The sequence below is a fragment of the Drosophila willistoni genome, chromosome 3R (assembly GCF_018902025.1).
Source record: "Drosophila willistoni isolate 14030-0811.24 chromosome 3R, UCI_dwil_1.1, whole genome shotgun sequence".
Lineage (NCBI taxonomy): Eukaryota > Metazoa > Arthropoda > Insecta > Diptera > Drosophilidae > Drosophila > Drosophila willistoni.
The window spans coordinates 8,994,507-9,021,736 of record NC_061086.1 but is presented as its reverse complement, the minus strand read 5'-3'; the positions used below and the strand labels follow the sequence as shown (position 1 = coordinate 9,021,736).

Genomic DNA, 27,230 nt, shown 5'->3' with positions numbered 1-27,230 from the left:
GACAACGCGTGCGAAGCGCATTAATTAAATCTTGAGACGGAGACGGGGCTTGGAGCTTTGGCTTCGAATCTGACCCCGTAGTGAAAGTCTCCTCGACTCTTTGATGGCTAGGGCGCCAAAGAGTGAGCGAACGATCGAGCGAGCGAGAGAATAGGAGAAATAAATAACGTATAGCGCAAAAAATACCTACAAAACCAAAGACACAAAAAAACAAGCTACAAGATACACCGATCGCAGCACCTGTTGCTTACCGCGTTTCTGTTCAGACTGAAGTCAACCAGAGACCATCGAGCCGCTTACACCTGGAGAAACTGGTACAGTAGACGCTCGCCAATGGGATTAGTTGTGATACTAACTCAGATAGTTTTAAAATTCTCTATTTCAATTTGAATGTTCATATATATTCACATTATTTGTTTGTTATTTTATAGCTTTTAATTAAAATTGAAACACTTGCAAAAGATATTACAGAGAAACATTCCACTTTTTAGATAAAACTTGCAAGGGTATTTAAACTTCGCGCGGCCACGTCTCCTTCTGGTCTGAAATCGGTTCGATGTTGGCATCATTGGTTCGAAATAGAAAACTGTTTGCCAACACCACCAATGCTGCCGGCTTCGCAACACTGGAAGCTATCCCACACAAATAACAGCTGTTCGAGCAAACGACGCGCATTTGTTTAATTGAAATTCAATTTGTTTATTTACACTGAAAAACGATTCGGGTCAACAAATCATTAAAATGTGCAATTTCAGCGAAATAAGTCGCCCAATCATTCATAAATCGCGTGTGTTAATTGCAATTTCAAATATTGGTAGTGCGGCGTTTGAGTGTTTACTTTAAAAATTAAACTTGACAACTAATAGTGTAAATTAATGCATATAAATATAACTAGCTTTATTTGGGTAGATGCATAGGCTGATACGTGTATGTACATACATAATGTACATATGTACATACATATGTTTGTATATTTCCATTTACAATTTTAAGGGCCTACAAAAAATTCTCTTATCAAGATCATCCCCTACCGTTTACCATTGACCTTGAACTGGGTCCTCGTAACGGTCCAAACTAGGATGAGAACAACTTTTTCAAATTATTATCCTGAATTCGAAAAAAAATTACTTTGTTTATGGTTTTTAAAATTGGCGCTTTTAACTCTATCTAAAATCATCCCCCTTATTTGGTTAGTACAGTGGGCATGATTGACATTATTGGCTACCATGCGCTGTAGAAAATGCGCATAACAGCTCCAAAGGTTTTGCATTTTTATGCTTAAGGACCTCCGCTACATAGTGTGACCAAATTGCGCTTTGAACTCGCATTGGGATGTCGGGTGTGCGAGCCCCCCATAAGAATTTCGATTCAGTGCTTTGTGGAGGTTTAAACATATTTGTTTTCGGTTACGGAGAAAGTATTTTCCATTTGTCGCCATTGCAAATCTCACGCGAGATGTCAGTGTGTGCGTTTCAATGTGTGTGAGGGCAGTAATGTATGTGCGTCGACGGTAGTCATTGTAGGCACAAACTATTTCCGAGAGCTCACAGTGGAAACCATAGAAAAGTAAAATGTTTATGCAAAAGTAAATTCCAGCATTGCCTTTTTCTTTTTTGTTTTTTTGGGGTGAGTCTCTCTCACACTCTCTCCGCCTCTCAGGTGGTGTCTGGCATGCTATGGTGTAGTGTGTGATGTGGTGTGGCGGTATTAGTATTAGTTGTTGATGGGGTGGTTCGTCCTCTCGTCCTTTTGCCCTGCCTCCCAACATTCCAATTGCCAAGCAGGCGCGCATGCAAAAAGAAAAGAAAAAAAAAGCTCGTTTCTTGCCTTTGCGAATGCGAATGAATAAAGTAAAATAAAGACGAAAAAATCAATATTGATAGTAAGTTTTGCTTCAAACTTATTTGCAGGTGCTTGTCTGATGAGCACTTTAAATAACTAACCGCCTATGAACACATATCACAAGCAAGCCCCAACAGGGGCGCAGTCAGGTGGTCATTGGCCAAGACCTAGAATCCCTTCCACCCGCTGGTGACTCATTGAGAGGACCCTTACACCATGTCACAAACTCCCAAAAACAAAAACAGAGGCCGACGATTGCCCTTCCCGCACGTTCATTAAATATTGATTTCAATTTTGTTTTCCTGCAGATAAAACATTGAATAACTGTAAAAACCGATTAAAAAGCAATTAACAAGCAGCAGAAAAAAAAAAAAACCGGAACTATTTTCAATGTGCAATAACTGAATTTGTAACAATTGTCAAACATCGTTTGAACAAAATATCTATTAAAAAAAAAAAATACAAAAGAAAAAACAAATCAAGGCAAAATGAAAACGCGTTTGGTTTCGCTAACATATCGCGGCAGTGCGTCTGTCGATCCTCGTTACTCGGCATCTATGTTACCATGGACCATCAATGACATACGTTCAACGGAGAGCTACACAAAGGTAAATTTAGCTGCTTCAGAAATAAATTGAAAATATAAATCTAAGACTGATATGGAAGTTGACGTTTAGTAATTGAATAAAACTAAACTCCTGCTTTGTGTGTATTAGTAGTTAAAAGCCTTTATGGTTCCAAGTAGGATCATATAAATTTAATTTGCTTTCTGTCCAATTAATTACAATAATTAAATTAAGTGAAAATCCAAAAATTCTATTACCCATTCCTATTCCTGCCATTAAATGTTATCTATCCATGTGCTACCTCTCCATGTCGGTCAGTGACTCGCAATCAACTGACAACCAGAAGAGGATTCCTTGTTAATCCAATTTGAGGTAGATAATACAATATATGTAACTATCTATCTGTCTATCTATATATGTATGTATGTATAATATACATTGTATATACATATCATGACAGCCTTTGGCACAAACAATTAAAAGCAATTTGCAATTATTACGGCTCAATAAATCAATTATTTTCGGCAACTGAAACTTCATTCACAAACACTCTTTCTGTCACACCCATGTACACCCACACACACCCACACACAAACACACACAATGGCCAAACAAATCAAGTGGGAATGAAATTTTTATTAATAATTTTGCGCTCCATAAAGAATAATTATACTGATTAGCAAGCTGTTAGCAGGTGTGGGATATGTGATAGTCAGATAAATGTATTCCAAAAATAAAGTATTTCTTGATGACGGAAGAAAATCACAGTTAACGGTGGCCCCCCAAAACTAATTGGCACAGAAACCATCAAACACACACACAGACACACACTCCGACGCCCATTGACTGAGACACCTACGCAAGGTATATACATACACATAACGCATACGACGCGTTGCCAATGGGCACGTGCGGCGGCAACTTCCATTTTCTCAGCCCCGCGCAATCCATCGTCTGCGGTCCCTGGGCTAATATTATTTGGAGCTTGAAATTAATTTTAGCAAAGTCCGCAATTAGTCGCCCATCAGCATATGTATGTGTGTGTGGGTGTGTGTGTGTGTGTGGGTGTATGTGTGTGGGTCCGTCCTTTTTAACTTTGTATGAGCTAACAATGCTCTGGGGTTTGATTTTTTTTTCTGTGTTCCGCTGTTGAACTTTCGAGCGTTGCGAAGGTTATGCTAAAGTCTTTGCCGGGATCCTTTTGGTTGGTTGTTTGGTTATTTGGTCCCTTAACCATTTGTTTTTGGCTGTTCATTTTGTGTTTTTGCCTGCAGATTTGCTCAGGTGGCTTCTCTGGCATTAAAATGAATCCTTTTACGTGCCAGTGGCCAAGCTTGAGCATCTTGTGGGAATTACATGCGCTGCTTGCCCTGTCATTGGCAATTGTTGTTGATGCTCATTGAAATAAAAGTTGAAAGTCCGCAAAAAGAAAAAAAAAACATTAAAGCTGTGTCCCAAGCATCTTGGCAATCAAGTTAGCTTAAAACCTAGGACTAAGCTTATATTTAGTAGGTTGAGTTTGGTAATATTCTACTTGGAGGAATGGCCCAAAGATTATGGAGCATATATACATTTTATTTCAGTTGTTTTACTGTTAGTTACTTTCTCAAATCAGACATAATTATATGCAATAGGCGCATGCAATTTTTATTTTCAATTCCCCCTCTCCCCGTCTCTCCTTTTGTCTACTTCGCCGCTTATTATGCAGTTCCGACACTTGTTCAGACCAAACCAGATCGTAGTTTGCTTCATATTTGCCCATTTAAATATTTATATAAGCCTGTAGACTCTTTTTTTTAATATGATACAGTAGGTAGTTGGTTTGTTAGTTTTGTCTCTCCCTTGCCACTCGCTGTTGCATGTAAATTGAGGCAAAACAAACACGCACCCAAAGTGACAGGGAAACATAAATGATAAGTACATATGTACATATAGTCAGAGAACCAAAGAGAAATAGACGACTGATGGGAGAGTGCGGCAAAGATGACAATGGAGAAAAGAAGAGAGAGAAAATGTATGTGTGACAGGCATAAAAAAAAAACGAAAAAAATATTTGCCCAAGCTCTTCATTCTTCTGTGGCAGCTTATTGCTTTATTATGTTAAATAGCGCATGAAAATTATAACAAGCTGCCTTATCCCTTCTCTTGCTTCCCTACTCGGGGAAACATTAACAACAATTGCGCTGTGGCATCATCCAACTTTTATGTCAACTTTGGTGACACTTCAATGGACATGGCAAACAAAGTTGAGTGCAAGTGGATAAAAATATATTTTTACGTATATATCCACCCATATATTGGTTAGCAATTAGTCAAACAAGATTGATGAGCTTTCCCCTTCGGAAAGTGGGGGTGAAATTTATTAGTTTTCCCGAGTAACGCAAGGGAGAGTGGCTAAAGATCCGCAAGTTGTATGAACTAAATTTAATTTTAAATTCAAATTAGACCTTTCAGAGTTATGCCAGAGAGAGGCACGCCCACTAAATGCCTCCCAACAATCAGCGCCTATGACGTTGGCGTGTGCTGTGGCTCCCATTGACGTCACATTGGCAGTCAGGAAGTTGCTTTGAATGACGAGAAGGGAGAAGGAAATAAAAACAGCAAAAAAATCAATAGAACGCTTTGTATTTTCATTTTTGCTTTAGTTTGCGTTCTCGTCCCTCACCTCCTTGCGCAACTCCGACCAGCCATCCGTCCGTTTGTAAGTCACTCAAGTCCCGTTGGTAATCCGCTTCTGGTCGAGTCACTTGAATTGCGGCTCCCTTCAGTCGTGTCCCAGTGGCATAAATGGTTTCACACTTCATCATCGCGAGAGTTTGCTCTCAAGTGTTGCTTTGGCTTACCCGGCGTATGCGTTACATTTGCCTCTTCTCTCTTTCTCACTCTCTCTCTCGTTCTCAAACTTGGCGAAGCTGAATGTTTAGATGGTTGATATACATATGTAGTAGATGGTTGTTGGGATGCTGAATGATGAGGTTCTGGCAACCCACTCAATTCCATTTGGCTGATGTTTTTGCATTTGACGGGTCTCCGTTTTGTGGTCTGGTGATTTTTGGATTTATGTTTGACATTCCTACTTGGCCTGCATTTCCATCCCTAAAGAAAGAGAGACAGATAACCTACGACACATATATGTATACTTAGAACAAGGACTCCGCTTTAATTGTGAAAACTAATTTGGATATTGTGAGCCAAACCTAAACAATTTAAGCTTATAGTTTTTGATTGTCTCGACTGTAAGTGGTGTGTATTTTAATCGGATTCATTATCTGAGGGTTCGACCAAACGGGTATGAAATTTAAATATTGTTTCTTGTACTCTTGGAGTGGAAACAGAAACAATAACTCTCTGATCATCAGAATGACCCGCAATCGGTTCCTTGTACGATGCCTCAATTGGACATGATTCCATGTCGGTTATCTTGCGTAGATATACGCAAATATCACTAAGAGAGCTGCACCTGACCCCACTGGATATGGCACTGTGGCTTTTTGGTGGTGAGCTCTCAAGCAGGGGTTTCTTCTTGTTTTTCCTTATACTCTTTTTGGTGGGCTCTGCGTTCTCCCAATTCTGTTCTTCTTCCACGTCGTCTTCGCCCTCAAGTATCTTTTGCTGCAGCGGCGACATAACACCAAGCTGGGCTTGGATTAGTACTGCGCCTGGTTTGACTTTGTCAAAGGAAATCAATTGACCAAAACGAGCCAATTGCATCAGATCAAATTGCCTGAGCACCACTTTGTCGTACATGTCCAGAAGGCCGCCATACAGCTCATTCCATGATGACAATGATGCAATGCACCACAACTGCGAGGAATGCATTGCAAAAGTGCCATCTTTGGTGTCTGATATGTGGCCCACACACCCCATTAGCATATAATCCTTCTTGTACTCGCTGACCACATCAGCATCGAGCATGCGATTGGGAACGAATGGTGCATTGTAGCTCAATTGGGCACAGCCCCACAAAAACGGGACAAACTGAAAGTCATCCAGGGAGTACGCTCCATGCCGACCCGCTGCATACAAGTTATACAGCACTTGCAGGCGCCTTACAAACTTCAAGTATCGATCAAAGAGCAATAGAGCCGAAGCTGCCAAGTCATCCTCGTCAAGAATCTCAGCCTCAAATAGCGCACATAGAAAAAAGAGGAAGCTCAATTCATGTCCCGTTCCATAGGACATTCTTGTTGAGTTGCCAAATGATTCACACAGATATTGACCCAGTTCATTGATGTGAATGCAGTTCTTGTTGGACACCGCCTGCTCAAGAATTGGAAATATATCACGGAGCATGTGACGTGACCAATTGCGATAAGCCGGATTTCCACGTCGATCCTTATCCAGACTGCCTTTGATTGAACCCGCCATATATATTGGTGGATTGGCAGCTAATAGATTTTCAAGCTTATCAAATATAGTAAGCAGACGTGACATGGTCTCGCTCACTGGATAATCATCGCTCTGCCTTATTCCCTGGATCACCGAGCTGGTATTGTTGATGTATGCAATCAATTTGTGATAGCCCACCGATCTCTTCCATACCTCTACATCCGACAGCTTCCGAACCCGAGTCACTGCACCAAAATTAGATTGAGCGAAAAAATTGGCTAGCTTACTCAAGCGGGGACTTTTTTCAGAGTCTCTTTTAATATCTGTTTGAGAAATTTTCTTCATTATAGTGGAAAATTCGGTATTTATTTGAGTTTTCTTGTGTCAACAGTTTGTTTTTTTGTCAGTTTGAAATTGAAATTAAAACTAACGAATGGGGAAACGAAGCTAGTTTGACTAGACTTCTGACTAAGCATTGTTATAGTTAATAAGATCTGTTAAGATTGGATTACTTATTAGCCCTTAAATACGTTTTGGTTACGGGTCACAGAAATCGATAGCCAAGCAAATTGTTTAAATTAAGTCTAATTGCATACGGTTTATATTTTATGTAGACTTTTATATTATATGTCTATTAAATGTGATAGATTAGTGAATGGTTTATAAAACAGAACTAAGCAGAAACCTGCCTCAACTTTGGAAATGTGTACTTAGTATAGATAATTACCACTATCAAGTGGAATTTATAGAACCTGCAGTAAGTAAGATTCAGTTTTTGACCCTTTGGCTTATATTTTTTGAACCCAACAGCAGCAAGTTGTTATTAAGACGTCAGTAGCAGTAAAAGCAAAAGGCAGTTAATGCAAATTATATGGTTACAATGCGCCAGCAATAGCAGCAGCAACAGCAACAGCAACAAAAACAATAATGTAATGAGCAATTGTAGACAATTTATTGAGCAACAACAACAACAACAACAAACGGCAGCTGGCACATGAAACTGAAATGAAATGAGAAGAACAGCAAAAAATACAAAAACGGTTAAAATGTATAAATCACTGTGTAATAACACGCGAGGCTGACCATTACGACTGGACTGTGTGACGGCTTGACTGCGATTCTATATCAGCCATAATAAATAATCTTTTTTTTTTTCTTTTGACCCAGCTGTTCCCAAGTGGCGCTAACTTTGGAGAGATGGGCGAATAACTTTTTATGAATGTCCAGCAAAAAGTCATGAAATCGTCACTTTTTTATTTCTGTTAGATGATTTTTAGATGATGTTAAATAGGAAATTTTATTTACTATTTGTTACATATGCTTGATTAAAGTTAATATACCCAAGCTAAGCTTTACTTGCAGCTTAAACAGGTCAAGTGGGCAATTCTTTTCAAGGAAATTACGTATACGCATTGTGTGCCGCACATCTTTTTGTATTAACAACTTCGCGGTGTGTACATAAAATAGTAGAAAAGTGCAGCAAAACCACTTTTTTTTATGTGTTTGCTTTGTATTGTTTGTTAGTACGACAAAAATTCATTAGGTTAAACTTATGCAAACAGAATAAAAATGGGAGTACAATGAACAATTTAACCATTTGACATTGAATGAGACATACGGAATGAAAATTAAATCAATGGATGCCTTTTTTTTTTGCCATTTGTCACTCACCTGGCCCATCAACAAAGGCTCCGCCAACGCTTACACAATAGGACAAAAGAGCAAAAGCCATCACCATGGGTAGCGGATCCTTCGTCAAGTGTCAATGGAAAATTAATTAAAACTAAATTGACATATGCGGATAGCCTGGCTCACGTGCCGAAACGTTTTCTGCTTTTTAATTTAATTTATTTTGAAATGTCAAAAGGTGAACTGAAACTTGGGCGCCTTAATGATTGTCGGTTGCCTGGCAGCCTCATTAGGCCATCTTGCTCTTCTTCTAGCCTTGCACTCGCTATGTCCCTCTATCTCGTTTCGTTTCCTTTTTAACTTATTAATTACAACATTTTGATACCCTTTACTTTATCGATTTACATCAAATAGTCGAGATTCTTGATGAATCATTAAGTTTGAATTAAATTTTATCAACTGAAAGTCAAGAGAATTTTATCTCCAGATTCTTTATGACTTCTCTAATTCATTTTGTAGGTACCATATATACATAAGTACTGAAATAAGTTTAAAAGTTACAGACATAAGAGTATATAACTGTTACCACTATGAAAAATTGCAATACTCTTTCTAGCAATGGTTTTTATTTTTTGGTTTTGTATTTCATGAAAGTTTTCTGTTTTTCTTGCTCTTTAGTTTTCAAGCTGACGCCCATCGAATAGACACGCCCACTAGCTCACCACCCACTAGCACTTTAGTTTGATTTTAATTTAATTTGTGCTAAAAACTTTTCAACTTTTTTATACCCTTGCAAAAAGGGTATATTAATTTTGGTCAGAAGTGTGCAACGCATAGAAGGAAGCATCTCCGACCATATAAAGTATATATATTCTTGATCAGCATGACGAGACGAGTTCAAATAGTCGTGTCCGTCCGTCCGTCCGTCTGTCCGTCCGTCTGGATCAACGCAAACTCCTCCTAGACCGTTAGAGCTACAGATCTGAAATTTTGCATGTAGGCTTGTATATACTGCAGGCGTTGTATATCTCGGATTCAGCCGGATCGGACCACTATATCATATAGCTCCCATACAAATGGCAAAGTCACGAACAGTGACTTTTCTCAATAACTTCGTAATTTTCAGAGCAATTGTCGTGGAATTTAATATTAGAGAGTTTATTACGCCTGTAAACGTCTGTGCCAAATTTGATCAAGATCAGGTGACTATATCATATAGCTCCCCTAGGAATAACTTCGTTACTTTTGAAGCAATTGTCATAAAAATTAATATATCTCAGTTTAGCATAACTATTAATGACTGTGCCAAATTTGATTAAGATCGGGTAACTATATCTTATAGCTCCCATAGGAACAATCGGTGGTGAACAGTGACTTTGATCAATAACTTCGTTATTTCCTAAGCCGTTCTTTCGCAAGCATCAGACCTTTTACACAAAAAACTTGCAAGGGTATACAAACTTTGACGCGGTCAAAGTTAGCCCCGTCCCTCTGGTTTTTTACTGTAAGAGGGCGACTTTTGGAAAGTTTTTCCAGTTCAGTTCAGTTCAGTTTTTGAGTTGCACGGAACTTCAATTAGTGAGATTGTATAAATGTATATACATACTAGTTTTTCATTCTATACATTTTATTCGGTATTGCGTATTTTCTATATTTTTGTTAGAAAATAAATCAATAGTTTACTTAACCCTACCTGTTAACATTCTTAGTTAGGACTAAGAAGATCTACCACCACACCCAGAAACTAAATTGGAAGAAAAACATAAATTTTATTTTCCTTCTTCTTCGGGCAGCAAAAAAAAAGAAAACAAAAAAAATAAAACTAAAGCGATAACAAGCCCCAACAAACTCGTATACACTAAAATCCAACGACCTGTTTTCCGCCACAACAACGACACACCCAATAGTAAAAACAGCTCCTGCCCCCATTTCTTCCTTCAATTCCGGCCACATTCAACTGAATTCCCCTATTTGACAACACCACTCCCTGGCTTCAGTTGTTAATATACATACATCCAAAAGGGGGGGTGGGGATGGGGAAAAAGGGGCCAAGAACAAAAAGCAAGAATGGAAATAGAAAGCAATGAGAACAGGAGAACATTGCCGGAAATGGAGCAGCCGCCATGTTGCCCTGGCTGTCATGTTGCTATTGTCGCTCCGGTGTCTAGTGCTGTCCCGTTCTAAGCGGGAACCGTTTGTACTTGTGCTCCCATGCATGTAAACTGATTAAGAAGAATTTAATATTGTTAATCTGCTTCGTTTAGTGGAAACTCAGGCAAATTATTAAATGCCATGCAGATGCAGTCATTATCTTTTTATTGCCCCTTTTTTGTTTGTGTTTAAACAAAAGAGACAAAGAGGGAGAAAGAGAGAGAGAAAAAATTCAATGGTTTAATAACTAACAAATAAATTTTCTTGTTGTTTTAAAGAGTAAAAATTCAACTAAACTACAAATTTTTCCAATTTTCTAATTTTGTTTGTGTCTTCTTGTTTTCTATTGCAGCTATCGGTTGGCATTGAGCATGGCAAATTGGAATCGTATAATTCGGACTTTGAGCTGCAATTTAGCCATCCACTGAAGCATATCGTTGGCATGTGCCGCATTATCCACAAGCCGCAAGCCAAGAGCATTGGCAATGGCTTTCTTCAGTTAAAATCAAATGCTGGTCAGGCAACAGGCAATTCAGCCTCATCATCTTCATCCTCCACTCTGGCAACAGGCAGTGGCGGCAGCAGCAGCAGCAGCAGCACTTTAACCGCAAACGGACTGCGTCACACACTAACCACATCCACATCGTATGGCTCACTTTCGTCCAGTGCTGCGGCTGCTTATCAACAGCAGCAGGCTGCAGCAGCTGCAGCGGCAGCAGCAGCCGCAAATCCTGATGGCAATAGCACTGCGGAACAGCCACAGAACTTTATGGAATTTCAAGGACCCATCACCGGATTGGTTTATTTGTTGAAAGATCCAAAGGATCCATTGCTACACATCTATCTTTTTGAGTGTGAGACCATTGAGGAGGTAAGCCAAACTTAATGATGGATGGAAAAAGTTGTCATAAAACTTTAGTAGACACTGTGTCGGTTTTTGTCTGTCAGCTGGAATTTCCCTTTTGAAATGTGGAAATTGTGCAGTCTTTTTCAATTCCATTCATATGCAAATGTTTAGCAAAGTTTCAACAATTTCAAATTGAAACTAAAATACTTCAAAGGCTTAAAAGTATTTTTGGGCATTGTTGAATGAATAATAAGCAAATGTCTATAATAAAAATGAATATCAAAATGCATGCATACCAAACTTAATTAACATTAAATCCAGCGCTCTTAAAATCAAGTTTACTACACATAAAATATTTTCCATGCTCTGGGCCCAATTTTTGTTACCCTTTTTTGGAAAATTTTCGCTAATTTGCAATAAAAAATCCTTCATCTGCATTTTTACTTATTCTTGATTCCTATAACAATAAAGGGATAACTTTTTATGTTCGATCGAAGAACTACATACCAAAAATAATAACGAAACATATCGTCCAAGGATCTCAAATTTATTGTAAGTGTTGCTAGAGTAAAGAAAAAATAGTGTCTGACTGAGTATCCTCCAGCCTTAAAGCTATCTTATACGATCAGAGTAAGCATCAATTTTCCAGGGTATTGAAACTTCTGAAGGCTTTGGTGTTTTTTGCTTGTGTTTTTTGTTTGCGTTTCCTTATCAGAGCGCCCACAACAGGCGTGTCGGGTTTCGCCTCTAACGAACTGAGCTCCACCAGAGAACTGTTTGAGCTGCCCAGCATGCTATAAAACGACTTCCGTTTGCATTTCTAATTAAAACAGAAAAAAACCGAGAGGAGTCTAAAATCAACTAAATTGGAGCTGCTCCAACCACTGACCTTCCGCCCCAGGAATGGGCAGGCCGCATGCAAGAATTGACTTTTGTTTTTACAGCCAGCTATATATGTACATATGTATGTACATATTGCAAGCTATTCTCGTCGGATCATGACCCCTTTTTATGCGAAAACAATTGTGTGTGTGTGTGTGTGTATGCGGGAGTGGGAGTGGGCTATGAGGTTGGAACCTCATGAAAAATTAATGTTCATTTTAGCAGATTTTTCAGTTTCTACATTGCATAATGCATAAAAGAGTGAGCACCAAAATAAAAAACAATAGAGAGTAAATGCATTTTTTTTTTTTTTTTTTTTTTTGTAATCTTTTTGGGGTTTGTGTTTGCTTTTGTTGCGCTTCATTTACGATAAATTGTTTGGCTTTATTTTGTATTAGTTTTTGAGTTCTTTCTTTGTGTTTTTTGTCTTTTATATGCGCTTTTCCATTCAGCGTTTTCCACTTAATTTGAAAGTAATTGCGAAACCTTTTGCGTGTGTATGTGTGTGTGTTGGTCTCGTTGCCATGTTCATTGCATGTCAAAAACATTTTAAGCAACGGCAAATTGCCATTTCACTCTCCTCTCCCCATAAGATAGCCCCCTTTTAGTCTGCTTTTTGGCATTGATGTTGAGTCCTCTTGATGGTGATAGGGTCGTCAGGGTGTGCGTGTGTGTATGTGTGCCGGGGTATGAGTGTGCGTGTGTATTACCTTTATTCTGAAGTTTTTAACACACTTTTTTTTTTCGCCATATATGTATATTGACTTATGACTTGGCTTTACCAATCTGGGTCACTGTTGGGATTTTGCGACTAAAAATATAAAGCGTTAACTTAAAATTTGTTACCTACCATTCAAGTTAACCTATTTGAACTAAAAATCTAATTTATGCCAAAATATATTTCGGACAACCTGTCGTATGGGTAATTTTCAAAATAACAAACTCTTCATTCTAAGCCAGTTTATATCATAAACATTGCTATTCACTTTAAACTCATTCTGTTGCATGTCAATCAAATGGAATGTGTAGATTAAAAATTAAATGAAGCGATTACGACAAAAGTGGCAATTCCAATCAACATAATTGCCTGGCTGGACAGCTGTCCAGTTGGATACACAGTCCACCAATTTCAACACTAATTGATGCCATTAGGCGTGGAGATAAATGTCCTCCCGAAAAAGTGGGAGTTAAAACACATTGCCTCACTCTCCTCTCAGCTGTAGTCTGTTTCGACCAGCGCAAAAAGGGAAACCATTAGAAAATCCAACCATTAAACCGCATGAAAAAAAAACGAAATACGAAAAAGGGAAAGCAAAACGTAATGCTAATTGTAAGGTATGAGATAATCATGGTATACTTTGTGGCGTTGGACAGCAGCTGGGGCCACGAGCCCACGGCCTGGGACCTTTAACAACATCATAAGCTCATAAATGTTTAAAGCAATGCTCTTTGCCTTGGTCCATCACAAGCCAGCAAGTGCTGCTGGTCCTTTTGCTAGTTAAATGACGCATGACCTAAGCTGTCATTTGCCTGGTCGTGAAAGCAATTTAAACCTTAGGTTTATTTTGCTCCTTGTCAATGAAAAGCAAATGCCATTTTCAGTGTGTGGCAACAAACGACATGATGTTGTTGAACAACAAAAACTAATCGAGTGCATGCCACATCTCAAAATGTTGGCACATTTTGCATCCTTTGGACATTTTCTCGTACACGTTCGAGAGCGCTTTTTCTAGCCAAAACGGAAATCGTATAAAACACCCACACCGAAATACACTAAAAGAATTTTAACATATCCCAGCATTTTGTCCTGTCTGCATCTACTTTTTGAACGTGTTGTGCCAGCAACTTTGCACTCGATGTCCTTCATGAGATTTTGTTGCCATTGCTTGGGCATGTCGTCTGCTGGTTTTTTTTTGGTCAGCAACATTGGCACAAAGTTACTTTTGAAATTGATATCGTATATTGAAATCCTCTCTCTGTCTCTCTATCTTTCTCTCTCTCTCTCACTCACTCGCTTTTAATTTATCGACGTTTTACTTACTTTACCCGGTTTGCTGTCTGATAATTGGCTTTCAGTTTTGTTTGTTGCCAGCACTAGCATGCAAAGTGCCTGCCTGCCATCTACCTGCATCCAACAAACATTCTAACGTATCCGTTTCGTACATCCTTTCAACCTAAAAGCCCCCACTGACTGCAGGGCCGACAAATTGAATTTGTCGCACATTTAGGCAGGAAAAAGCATTTTATGCCAGGATGATTAGATTGAACTTTGTCCTTGCTATCGCTTTTGTGTGAAACTTTCTACGTTTTATATGTCTATGCCCTTACCTTGGCTACTTTCAGCATTTAGTTGATTTTTAGGTTTCAAATTGGATCTGAGCAAACTATAGAAAGATTTAATTATCTACTGATTAGTTTATCGGTAAAAAACGGGCCAAAGAAAGTGAGCCTTTAAAGAGCTTTTAACTGACGATTTCCTTTCTTAAATTCAACAAAAAGAAAAACCTTTTAACAGAGTTTTATTTAGTTTTGTTTTCGAATTCAATGAAATTATAGAAAATTCGATTTGTTAACTACATTTTCCTAACTTTTCTCTTTTAGTATATATAAAGAATGAGTTTGTGATATAGAATATTCTGGCCTATCACTTGCACTTTAGCCATGACATTTTAATCATTATATTTTTGGGGCATATGTTGACTTTACCATGGTTTACAATCACATTCGATTTAATTTATGATCTATGTTGTGTTTACGCCGTGTTGCCCAATTGTTTTGCCATCTCTATTGGTCGCTTTCTCTCTGTCTGGTTCTCTCGCTGAGAATTTTTGCACCCCAAATTGATGAGCAATTGGTTAAGAGTTCTTCCTCCCAATGTCTTCTTGAAATTCGCATGCGCAGGTCGCTTTAATAGTTGTTGTTTATTATTGTTGTTGTTGCTGTTTGTTGTTATTGTTGCTGGTATTGTCGCAACGCTCAGCGATTTACTCACTTGACGGTTGTCGGCGTTGGGATCCGTCGTCAGTTGTCTGACGGCAATTGAATCGCGTGCGCGTTTCGCTTCAAAGTCAGTGAGAGCTAACCAGAAAGTTGAAGAAAAGACACACAAACCGATATATATGTACATAGATACATACATATATCTATGGTCTATTGCATATAGCAATAAAAAAAATAGATGTAAAATATATAAAAGAAATGCCGGGTGCGTAAGTGCCAACAACTGTGGCAGCAACAAATTAGCCAACTTAGCGAAAGCAAAAAAACGAAAACAAAAACAAACTTGTTTATTGTGTATTTGCAAAAAAAAAAAACACCCTAATATAAAGTGCTAAACAAAATAACAAAACAGAGTGAATATATATACACATAAATATAAATATAAATAAAAACGAATATCTATGTGAATTCAAAATAAATCAGTTACTAAAACGTGTCGCAGACAAAAGCACAAAAAAATACAGCTTCACAAATGGCAATTTATATATTTACTTAGTATTTGTATATATGTATATACATATTTCTCTTATATACTATATACATGGGAATATCTTTAAATACACATATATATGTTTATTTTTGCCTTGCTTGACAATTCTTTGCCCAATGAAAAGGTCTTAAGCATAGCACAAACAAATCAATTGAGTTGAATTTCTATTTTATTGAAATTCTGGTTTCTCATCATAGTTAATTGTTCAAAAGTCTTTAAACTCTTAATGCAAAGTAAACACTTGCCAGATGCTTGAAATTTTAACTGCAAATTAAGCGGCAATTGGCCACGTAAAAGTAAATAAAAGGTATCAATTAGCACTGGCCAAAATTGAGATGGAAATGTACCTACATTGGTATATATACCAGCACAAGTATATCTGTATAGAGATGTAAATGTATTGCCTGTAAACACAACAACAACAACAACAAAAAGAACTTTAACCTTGTCACTATTTGCCAACAGCTGATTCGAAATTCGAAAATACTTTTGCCGATCGCAAGCATTTGCTGGCTAAAATGTTTTGTTTTTTGTTTGTAATGACTTAGTCTTAGCGGTCATTTCAAATGAAATTCATCTAACGAGCGGTGGCAACAAAAAAAAAAATTAACATTTAATAGTGTCTATCAAATTAATCAATGTGAAATTAAAATTTTCCTTGAATTTTCTTTTATATCCAGTGGTCAATAAATTATGAAAAACAACTAAAATCAAAATGGAAAAATTGTGATAGTTTTCTAGTTGAAACTAAAGTACTTAGATTGTGCTTTCTGACGTGTGATATATAAACAAGTTAACAATTTTTGCAACGGCATTTAAAGGCATTTGCAAAAGTAAGTTGTCGTAACCGTATAAAGAACAAACAAAAACAAAAAAAAAACATAACTGAAACAAATCAATAAACAAATTAATACTGTAAGAGTTTCTCTTTGAGAATGTTTACTGTGCCATTTCATCGGGATACCATACTGACGGCATCGGTCAGCGATGCATCCGTACTCAATAAGAGTCGTGCCGTATGTACTACATATGTAGAATATATAGAAAGAGTTACCGATTTCCCACATAGTCGGAACTCGAATATTAAATTGATTTCAATTTTGTTGATGCCTGCCTGACTGACTGACTGCTTGCCGCTTGTGTAATTTGTCTATTGTTGTTATTTATTTACTCTGTGATGTCTCTCTTATGTGTATAGCAACTTATGTAACATTGTGTGTTATGCATGCATTGCTTTTGTTCTTTTCTTTTTGTTTTACACACTTAATTGCCAACGTTTAGGCCAAGTTAACAATTTTTCCTTTTCTTTACTAGAACGATGGTTATTCCGGTTAACATTTTCTCTCTGTCTCTCTCTCTCTCTCTCTCTCTCTATCTCTTGCATTTCTCTCTATTCCTATGTGAGTATCTAACCTTGGTTTCCATTTCCACATCCATTTCGTTGTTAATTGTTTTACCCTTGAAGTGGCCCCACATTGTTTTTTAATAAATAATATATATTTAGATTCGTTTTGCAATCTCTCCCTTAGTTCAATTCCCATGCAAATAGATGGAAAAGACAGCAAGCAGGCAAAAAAACAAACAACATGAATCCTATTTACATTGTATTAACATATAAAGTGACTTCGTTTTTTTTTAAATTGCCTTTTGCCTCTTGCTCATCCTCTATTTATTCTACTTTCCCGTTGACTTAAATGAAATTTTTCTTGCACGTGCCAGAAGCTGACGCTTTATTTTATTATTGGACAGGAATTCGCTTTTGGCCAATAGGCAAAAAGCGGCAGAAAAAGTTGCCCAGTCATTGTTGCTGTTGCACTTGACCATGGCCATGGTGTTTAAAAGAGCGTAAAATTTTTGGAAAACATTTTTTTGTTTGCCCTTTTCCCACTGACTTTTGGTGGGCATGGAAAGTTTTCTCGAGAACCTGAAGTGAGTTGAGGGCTAAAAGTGTTCAAGTGGGAACATTCAATAGAAGTTTCATTTTTTTTTTAAACTAAAAGCTTTAACAAGGAAGGCAAACAAAAGTTAGAACCTTTATTTAGCATGTGGAAATTCGTTTAAAACTTTGGACCACAATTTTCTGGCCAGGAAATCAAATTAAAATACATAAATTCTTTCTATTGGGCTTTCATTTTGCCATTGGCAATAAAATATCGATTGACCTCTAAAGTTCGTTAGTTAGTTACTAGTCTTTGGCTATAACTAAATTGAACATTTAATCCACATGAATAGAACTCAAAAACCGGTCACAAATTGCACAGCTAATGAAATATTATTAACAACTACTATTTAAGAGGATAGAAATTGCTAGAAAGTAGCAGGGGAAGAACCCATAATAAAAGTTTAACAAAAAAAAAAACAGACAAAATTACAGTTTAAGCTGCATGCTAAAATATCACATTAAAGTTAATTGCACAACTTTTGCTTGTCCATAAAAAAAAAATACAAAATTTTCCGATAACAAAAGAAATCTATTTAATTTTATTTTCTAATCATTTGGCATGCAAACAGTTTTTTGAATTGATATGCTAGTAAATCTCATTGTCATAATTATAAACATTGCAATTTTCTGTGCTATGCATAAACACATTATTAACATTATAAACAAATTTGTTTAATTTATTACAAATTGGACGGAACGAAATCGTACAATTTTGGCAAACTAAATTGCGCATGCATTGAAATCTTGACCTTAAGCTAAAACGAAAAATATTGTAAACAAATCCAATGGATACATTTTCTCATAGTCATATGCTTAGAATCTTGTTGAGGTAGGAGTAAGACGTTGCGGGGGTCAAGTTTAATCTTTCAAGCGGTTCGGGGGAAGATCAACAAACTGGGGAGTGTTCCCTCTGTTGCTTTTTAAAATGCAAGTGACGATATTTTTGTTGTTTTTCGTATTCAGAATACACCAGACACATTTCGAGTTGCATAAAAAGCAATAAAGCGGCCAGTGAATTGCAATATGACCGCACTGAATGCTATAAAAACCGAAAAACTGCTGACACAAAACATCAAAATTGTAGTTCACTTATATACTATATATGTGGATATAAAAATATATGTATGCTATATGTTGAACAAGTTAAATGTGACAGATATTTGCAATATGTACAAGGGCAACTTTTTTTCCTCCCGCTCTGATAAGAGAATATGAAATAAATGTTTGTTAAATGTGGCAAGAAATGCCACAGTCATGAAGAAGTCATAAATTAAATGGAGAAAATTTGATGGTCCAAAAAAAAAAACCACCATCCCTTGTGGTAGTAGGAAATTTCATAAATAAGAAACGGAAATTTTTATGTTTATTGAGAACAAAATTGGTGTAAAATAAAAGTAATCATATGAGAGATAGGGTTGAAGTTTCTAAGAAAATATTGACAACTTAAAAAATTAAGCTATTCCAAACCGAACTTTTAAACATTAAGAGTATAAAAAATTCGACTCTTTGTTAAAGCCATCAGTCGAATCTGTTTGCAATTCAATTTTCTGTAGTTTTTTTCCACAATAAACAATATAATAAATATTACAGTTCAGTTTGTGGAAATCAAGGACCCGCAACAGACAATGTGACGGCAGCAGAAAAAAGGGCAACATGAAGGGTATTTTTGTTTTTGTTTGTTTTCTGGTATTAATGCGTGAAAATTTCTCGCAATATTGTTTTTTATTTTTCATTTCTATACTCTAACAAGAAAAGTGAGTATATTAGTTTTGCTTAGAAGATTTCATCGCCAAAGCGATGCCCCGTTACAGTCTATAATATAGACTCTATATGGCTGAAGGAAGTAGCTAAACTTACTAAAGGCGATCAGTTTTGAATAGAGTTTCAAATCAAATTGTGAGTTTGATGTTTAAAACTGAAATTGTCTATAAATACTTTCTGACGAAATTAAGTTTGAAAGGGTATACAAACATCTGCACGATTATTGTTAGCTCTTTGTTTATTATATTTTTTAGTCATAGGGATTTTTGCGAGTTTTGTGTATATGTTTGTTGTGTTTTTTGAATACATTTGACTTTGTGTTTTGATATCGATGAGAGAGAGAAAAAAAAAAACAACCAAAATGCAGTAATGCAACAAAAAACAACAACCATAAAAAGTGGCAAGCACGTAAATGAGGGAAAAAGCAAAAAGTTATAAAAAAAATGTGCGAGGCGAACGTGAACGTGACGCCGAATTGAATTCCTGTGAGCATTTCCATATTATTTATGTATGTTGTGCTTGTTTCGGTTTCTGTTTTTGTTTCGGTGTCTGTATTATTTCTGTATCTGTTCCAAAATATTAATGCCAAAGATATTGCTCAGGCTATACAATGGTAAACACTCGTTGTCAAGCGTGCCCCCCATCATAGATTAATAGATATATACAAATATATATGATAATTTATATATTTATTTGTCATTGGTTGGGATGTTGTCTGCAAATGACGTCACGGCGATCACTCGGCCAACGGCTGATCAAGATGTAGCAGCATCTCAATACATACATACAATTATCAAAACATTTAAATCAATTTAGGAAGCAAAGTTTCTCCCTCATGCTGAGTATGGCCGGCATATACATATATATATATATATGTATAGATATATACAGATATCTATTCCTTAGTTATTTTTGCCTTAAACTGCTGATAAATGGTAATTAGATTGTTCTTGTTGTACATTCAACGCATCTGTAAGAACTATGAAAAAGGGGGAGTGCAAGGGGAGAACGATGACATTGGACTTTTAACTTGTTGGCAATTGTTGAAATCATTTTTGGCATCATTTCAATGCTACGAATTGGAGCACACAGGGCAGCCGACAAAACGAATAGCCTCTCCCTCTCCATTATTCAGAGAGAGAGAGAGAGAGACCGAGGAATCATCATCATCATCATCGTGCCCAAACAGCTGATGATGTGTATGATGCATTGCCATTCTATGCAATTTTCAGAGAATTAATAGATAAAACCAGACACGATGTCTGCTCATGAACAAGACACAGTGATCATGCACTAAAGGCCATTCTTTAAGTAATAGATTAGATTAGATTAGAAATTTTAGCCGAGTCTTGTTTAAACTTATTGTTGCAAATTCTAGGAACTCAGACGCTTCTTGTAATTATTTATGAATCTCATAACAAAAAAAAAATAAAGAAAGGAAACAACTTTTCATAGCCACTTGTTCAATGTGAAATGTCCGTCAACGGAATACGACTTTTTGTCGCCACGATGGAATTGTTGCCTGAATTATGAACGGAAATTCGTAACAAAAACTTCACTTTTTCAAGCATCCTTAGCATTAGATTAGATTAGAAATTTTAGCCGAGTCTTGTTTAAACTTATTGTTGCAAATTCTAGGAACTCAGACGCTTCTTGTAATTATTTATGAATCTCATAACAAAAAAAAAATAAAGAAAGGAAACAACTTTTCATAGCCACTTGTTCAATGTGAAATGTCCGTCAACGGAATACGACTTTTTGTCGCCACGATGGAATTGTTGCCTGAATTATGAACGGAAATTCGTAACAAAAACTTCACTTTTTCAAGCATCCTTCTTGGGATGGCCATCCCTTAAGTGACAGAGTCGTAAAAATTGTCATAAACCGAAGACAAAGGTATTAAAACTCAGGGTCAGGACAGAAAATGCAAATGGGGCGGGGGGCCATATCGTTGCTAAGGTCCATCAGACCGTAAACAGTTGAATGACACTAACTCTTACTCATACTCTGCATGCTGGAAACTTTCTCTCCTACCCCATGATTATAAATTTGATTACTAATGTGTTTTTCCCTGTGGAAATATTGCAGATGGCCGAGCTAATGCATCAGATGCGTGATCCTGCGCATACGCTCGGCGGTTCTGTGGGTAGCATACCGCAGACCCTAATTGGTGGCGCCGGTGGTGGAGGAGGAGCTGGTGGTGGTGGCCATAACGCCTCCAATGGCGGCCTCAATGGAATTCATGCCACACCAGCCACAAATCTAAAGATGAGCGAGGCCATGCGCAATGCCCAGCACGATCCTAGTCCAAATCCAGTTAGCTCTAAGATGAAAGCATCCAAATCGTATACACACGGCTTGAGCAACTCTTCTGGGACGGTGAACATTCCCACGTCCAATTCGGCACAGAGTAATCTCTCGCTGTTGGCCGATATTTCCCCAAATCACACGCACTTCTTTGAGGTCATGTATGTGGGCAAGATTCGCGTGTCCCAGAAACGCGTACCCAATACCTTTATCGATGATGCTTTGCCCAAATTCAAAGCATATGATGCCCAAAGGCTGCGACTTTTGCAGAACCGCAAAATGTCGCTGAGCAGCGAAGGAGGTGTGGGCATTGAGGCCAAGAATGGAAGCATATTTAGGAGTCACGAGCTTAAAGAGGAGGATGAGGAACAGGAGCAGCAAACGCAACAAAACCCACTGGAAGAATCTCAAGCAAAGCCACAGGTTGAACTACAGCTGACAGGCGCCGAAGACGGAGCATCTCCACGTCCTCTTGAGGAGAACAAGGAGAATAAATCGCCAGAGAAACGAACTCTGCTTCGCGGGCAAAGCCAAATTGAGTTGGGCCACAAGGAACTGTAAGTAGCAAATGTCCCCTTGATTCTATTCCCCCCGCCCTGACTGATGTTGTGAGTTTTGCTCAAAATGTTCTTCATCTTGCCACCTCTTAAAGCGGCGGCGCCGGTTCTGAGGATAGCCAACAGGAAGTGCCGAATGTCATTGTAAACAAACAGCCAACGCCCCCAAGGGAACAGGGCGTGGCTGCGGCATCATCATCGACTAACCCTAGTCAGCTGCATCCCAATTATGCGCTCGATAAGTAAGTGGCGTCCCAGCCCAAATCCTGACGCATGTGTAGTTCGTTCTTTTCGTTCCCCAATATTGGCGTACAAAGCTTTAGATCCTATTATTTTGTTTTCATCCTAATGTTCGATTTGAATTCGATATGCAGCGCACTGAACTAATTGATTGATTGATTTGTTTCGCCTTTTTTGTTTGGTTGGCTTCTTTATTATTTACCTTTCTTTTTTGCAAGCACCTCCACGAATATATTTTGCATGCCCTGACACTGACCCTGCTGTCCCAAAAGCCAAGTAGAGACTTATTCTATTTCCGTAATTACAGTATACCCAAGCAAAGGGATCGTTCTGCCTCGCAGGGATGCATTCCGCCTTATGCAGAACAGAATCGCACTATGGTCTTTTTGGTGGGTCGCTCCGATCTCCGACTGATCTCGCCGGATCGCAAGCAAGTGCTGCTGTACAAGGACTTTAAGGATGTGGCTAGCTGTGTGCATGGCCAGAAATCATTGGATCATTTTGGTATCATTTGCCGTGAGCTTAACAATGAGGGTTACATTGGCTACGTATTCAAATGCCAATCGGAGAATGTGTGTGACGACATTGTGGCAGCCATTGCCCAGGCTTTCGATACATGCGCCGAGCAAAAGAAGAAGCAGGAAACACAGATCTTTAGCTGCGAGCATTGCCCCATGCTCTGGTATCACAAGCTTTGCAACGATGTTGAGGGTTTGTCGGAGAAGAAAACTCAGGCCATGATCTTGCGTCGCATTGAGACGCTCTCGGACGAAGAGCAGGACATTGTGTGGGCCAAGTTTTGTGGATCCGAGAAGACCAACTCGCCAGTGGCCGAGCAGAATCAATTCCTCATGATGCTGTTGCGTGCCCATTGTGAGTCGCGTCAGCAGCGTCATGTCCATGACACGGCCGAGAATCGTTCGGAGTTCCTCAACCAGTATCTGGGCGGTAGCACCATTTTTATGAAGGCAAAACGTTCGCTCACCAATTCGTTTGATAATCTCCTGAAACGAAAGCCATCTAAAGATGACATTGCTGTGCCGCCGCATAATCTGCGTGAAATACGAGAGGGATCGGCGGAGCCTTTGGGTACTGCGTCACCGCCAGAGGGTTTCCGTTCCCGGTCAAACACGGTGGGAGCCAGTCCGAATAACAAGCCCACAGCCGAGCAGCTAAAGAGTCCCATGATGGATATGTAAGTGATGAAATGGCAGTTTTTGCTGCAATAAGCAATTTCTAATGTGAAACTTTTCGTGTTTTTTTAGCTTCATAAAGGTGGGCAATAGTCCAAAGGAGGCCGAGACACATCAGGGATCCTGGCGTCAGGCCATACTTAACAGTGTGGTAACACCATCCAAAGGACTAGACAGCGAGGCACCCACTGAGTTTCTATCACCAATGCGTAAACGTAATTATTCTCAGCTCATTCTTTTGATGAATTCTCAAATTAACATTTAATTTCTCTCCTTACACTTCATTGCAGCCGCCAAAAGGGGGAAACGTGATGCGGCCGAGTTGAGAGAACTATGGCGAACCGCCATTCGTCAGACGATCATGCTGAATCGCATGGAAACGGAAAATGCCATGCTACAGGCTCGTCAGAATGAGAATGAATTGAAACGCATCAAACTGGACTACGAGGAGATTGTTCCATGCGACAAACAGCTAATCGAACGATGGGAGCAAATCATTGAACGCAATTCCATGCAAATTGGCAATAAGAAAGATCCCAAAGTCTTGGCACATGCCATACGTACAGGGGTTCCGCGGTCTAAGCGTGGCGATGTTTGGACCTTCCTGGCCGAGCAGCATTCCATGAACACGGCTCCGGTGGACACAAAACGTTTCCCCAACTTCAATACGCCGTATCACACGCTGCTAAAGCATCTCACAGAACATCAGCATGCTATATTTATAGATCTGGGCAGAACATTTCCCAATCATCAGTTTTATAAAGATCCATTGGGTCTGGGTCAGTTGTCGCTATTCAATCTGTTAAAGGCCTACTCCATACTTGATCCAGAGCTGGGCTACTGTCAGGGTCTGGGATTCATCTGTGGTGTACTGCTGTTGCATGTAAGTTGAAGTCATTCTCAATTTTCCATATCCAAGCCGATTACTTAGTTGTTTTTCTTTATTTTCAGTGTGATGAAGCCAATGCCTTCCAATTGCTTAAACATCTGATGTTCCGTCGCAACATGCGGACTAAATATCTGCCAGATATGAAAAAGTTCCAATTGCAGTTGTATCAGCTCTCTCGTCTGGTTAAGGATCATTTGCCGGATCTATATGTGTGGCTGGATCAAAACGACGTGTCCCCCACTTTGTATGCAGCTCCTTGGATTCTTACTGTCTTCAGTTCTCAATTCCCGTTGGGTTTTGTGGCCCGTGTTTTCGATTTGCTTTTCCTCGAGTCCTCCGATGTGATCTTTAAGTTTGCCATTGCTCTGCTGTCCGTGCACAAGCAACAGTTGTTGGCGAAGGATAACTTTGAGGAGATTATGGATTACCTGAAAACGGTGGTCCCCAAAATGGAGGCAGGCTGCATGGAGCAAATCATGAAGCTAGTCTTTACAATGGACATTGGCAAGCAGTTGGCTGAATACAATGTGGAGTATAATGTCCTGCAGGAGGAGATTACTACCACCAATCATCACCTGGAAATGCTGAATAGAGAAAAGGCACAAAATCAACACTTGGAACAGCAGTTGCAGGTTAGTTACCTTATTATTTGTCTCTTAATTACTTATATGCTTAATTTAAATGCATATTATTCTAGTTTGCTCAATCGTCGATTGCTCAGTTGGAGACCACTCGGTCATCTCAGCAAACACAAATCTCATCGTTGCAATCGCAAGTACAATCGCTGGAGCTGACTATTCAAACTCTTGGCCGCTACATTGGACAACTGGTAGAACATAATCCGGATCTGGAATTGCCTAGTGAAGTGAGACGCATGCTACAGCAGCTGGATGACCTAGAACGACAACGGCGAAAGCCCATCTTTACCGAACGCAAGATTGGCAAATCAATTTCAGTCAATAGTCACTTGGGGTTTCCACTCAAGGTGCTCGAAGAGCTGACCGAAAGAGACGAACATGGTTCGCCACAAAAAACGAAGAAGGAGAAGACACCTTTTTTTGAACAACTGCGCCAGCAGCAGCAACAACGTATCAATAACCTCAATGGCCATGCGACTGCAACAACAACAGCAACAACAATTCTTATGCCAGAGTCAACGGTGCCATCGGTCTCACCTACTCCGTCAGCTCCATCACGGCCCAATCGTTTGCTAGACAATGCCAGTGCTCGCACCGTAATGCAAACCAAACTTGATGAACTAAAGCTGCCCGAACATGTCGACAAATATGTGGCTAATATCAAGAGCCCGCTGGAAGTGGACTCAGGTGTGGGCACACCCCTCAGTCCGCCCAGCACGGCTAGCAATAGCAGTGGCGGAAGTATATTCAGTCGCATGGGCTATAAAACAACACCACCAGCTCTGTCACCGTTGGCTGTGCGCCAAGCCTATGGCAGCAGTTCTATAGCCATCACCACGGCTCCATCTGCAGCACCTCTCGAGCAAGTGCCGCCCACTATGACAACAGCCACAATGGCCCATGGCCAGGATGAGCAAGCCATGCACCCGCTTAGTATGGTGGGAGGCGATGTCAATGTCAGTTTCAAGGGCACAACACAGCTAAAGTCCTTATCGATACGTCCCGTGCATCAGATGCGAGCTATATCCCTGGGAGCTGTCTCCCAGAATAGCACAGAGTCAAGTGTGGTTGTTGCACCTGTTCCTGTTGAATTGGCACCGCCGCCGCCTGTAGCGACTGCAGCCACCGGTCGCAGCTAACGGTTCTGATTTATCAGTAAATTTCTGCGTGGATTCTATTCCGGGCAATCCTCTGAGCATGCATAAAGTTATCGCTCGCTTAACGCCCCTAATGCACAACTCCTCTGTTGCGGCTTAGATACTTACTTACAACATCAACAACTTATAACATACAAAAACAAAACAAAACAAACCTTTAAAACATTTTGTTTACAAATTGTGTCAATGCGCGCACAAAATGTTGCCATATATCGCTCTGAAAAGTTACCCAAATCGTTATAAACTGATCCTAAATAAGATATATCTATTATATTTATATAGTCAAGTGAAATGGATAAATGCTATTGCAATGTTTTTTAAATTTGGCTACCATATATATATATATATATATATACATATATATGTATATCAAAATCAAATGCTTATAACCCTAGGCAGATCCCCCTTAAATACAAATGATACAACAACAAAAATCTGACGCTTTAATGAGTATGAGTAGTTTGTTCTTAGTTTTCGATTGTTTAATGTTAAATTAATTTGTAATGAATTTAGAATTTATTTGATTTTTGATTTTTTATGTTTCTCTTAGTTTTAGTGGATTAGTTTTTAAATTACAGCATAATTTTAAACATATGTATTTGTACATTTCTACAATAATTGTGAAAGCGGGAAAAACTAAAATGTATAAAACCAATTCCAATGTCATTCATTTGCTTAAATGTATATTGTTCTTTCGTAGATCCAGTAACAATAGTTGAAATATAATAATTTTAAAGTTCATTTTATTAAATTACCGGGACTTGGATTACATTTGATTGTTTATGTTTATAATACATAAATATTATATGA

General features: G+C 38.6%; 2 protein-coding genes across 6 annotated transcripts; one reads left to right on the top strand and one right to left on the bottom strand.

Moving 5' to 3' along the window:
• The first annotated feature begins 1,400 nt into the window (after positions 1–1,400).
• Positions 1,401–26,930, top strand: LOC6651269 (TBC1 domain family member 4). 5 transcript variants are annotated; one of them, XM_015176622.3, is made up of 10 exons: positions 1,401–1,495; positions 2,151–2,450; positions 10,870–11,388; positions 21,528–22,303; positions 22,399–22,545; positions 22,851–23,738; positions 23,809–23,951; positions 24,027–24,619; positions 24,688–25,257; positions 25,323–26,930. In XM_015176622.3, the coding sequence occupies exons 2-10, from the start codon at positions 2,331–2,333 to the stop codon at positions 26,400–26,402; spliced, it is 4,836 nt and encodes a 1,611-aa protein (XP_015032108.1). In that variant the 5' UTR covers positions 1,401–1,495; positions 2,151–2,330; the 3' UTR covers positions 26,403–26,930. The 5 variants fall into 5 exon arrangements, with proteins under 5 accessions (XP_015032108.1, XP_023036624.1, XP_023036625.1 ...); XM_023180856.2 differs by lacking the exons at positions 1,401–1,495; positions 22,399–22,545; XM_023180857.2 differs by lacking the exons at positions 1,401–1,495; positions 2,151–2,450; positions 10,870–11,388 and adding an exon at positions 16,528–16,569 and having other exon boundaries at positions 25,323–26,928.
• Positions 5,544–7,173, bottom strand: LOC6651271 (serine/threonine-protein phosphatase 2A activator). Its single transcript, XM_002073306.4, has one exon. It carries the CDS (start codon positions 7,080–7,082, stop codon positions 5,661–5,663), a length of 1,422 nt encoding a protein of 473 aa, XP_002073342.2. The 5' UTR covers positions 7,083–7,173; the 3' UTR covers positions 5,544–5,660.
• Positions 26,931–27,230: the final 300 nt, after the last annotated feature.

Excerpts from the sequence above, each read along its gene's own strand:
- LOC6651269 (XM_015176622.3), top strand. The coding sequence starts at position 2,331 with ATGAAAACGCGTTTGGTTTCGCTAACATATCGCGGCAGTGCGTCTGTC. Across the intron at positions 23,952-24,026 it reads TCTATCACCAATGCGTAAAC|CCGCCAAAAGGGGGAAACGT; the intron begins GTAATTATTCTC and ends ACTTCATTGCAG. Across the intron at positions 25,258-25,322 it reads ACTTGGAACAGCAGTTGCAG|TTTGCTCAATCGTCGATTGC; the intron begins GTTAGTTACCTT and ends ATATTATTCTAG.
- LOC6651271 (XM_002073306.4), bottom strand. The coding sequence starts at position 7,082 with ATGAAGAAAATTTCTCAAACAGATATTAAAAGAGACTCTGAAAAAAGT.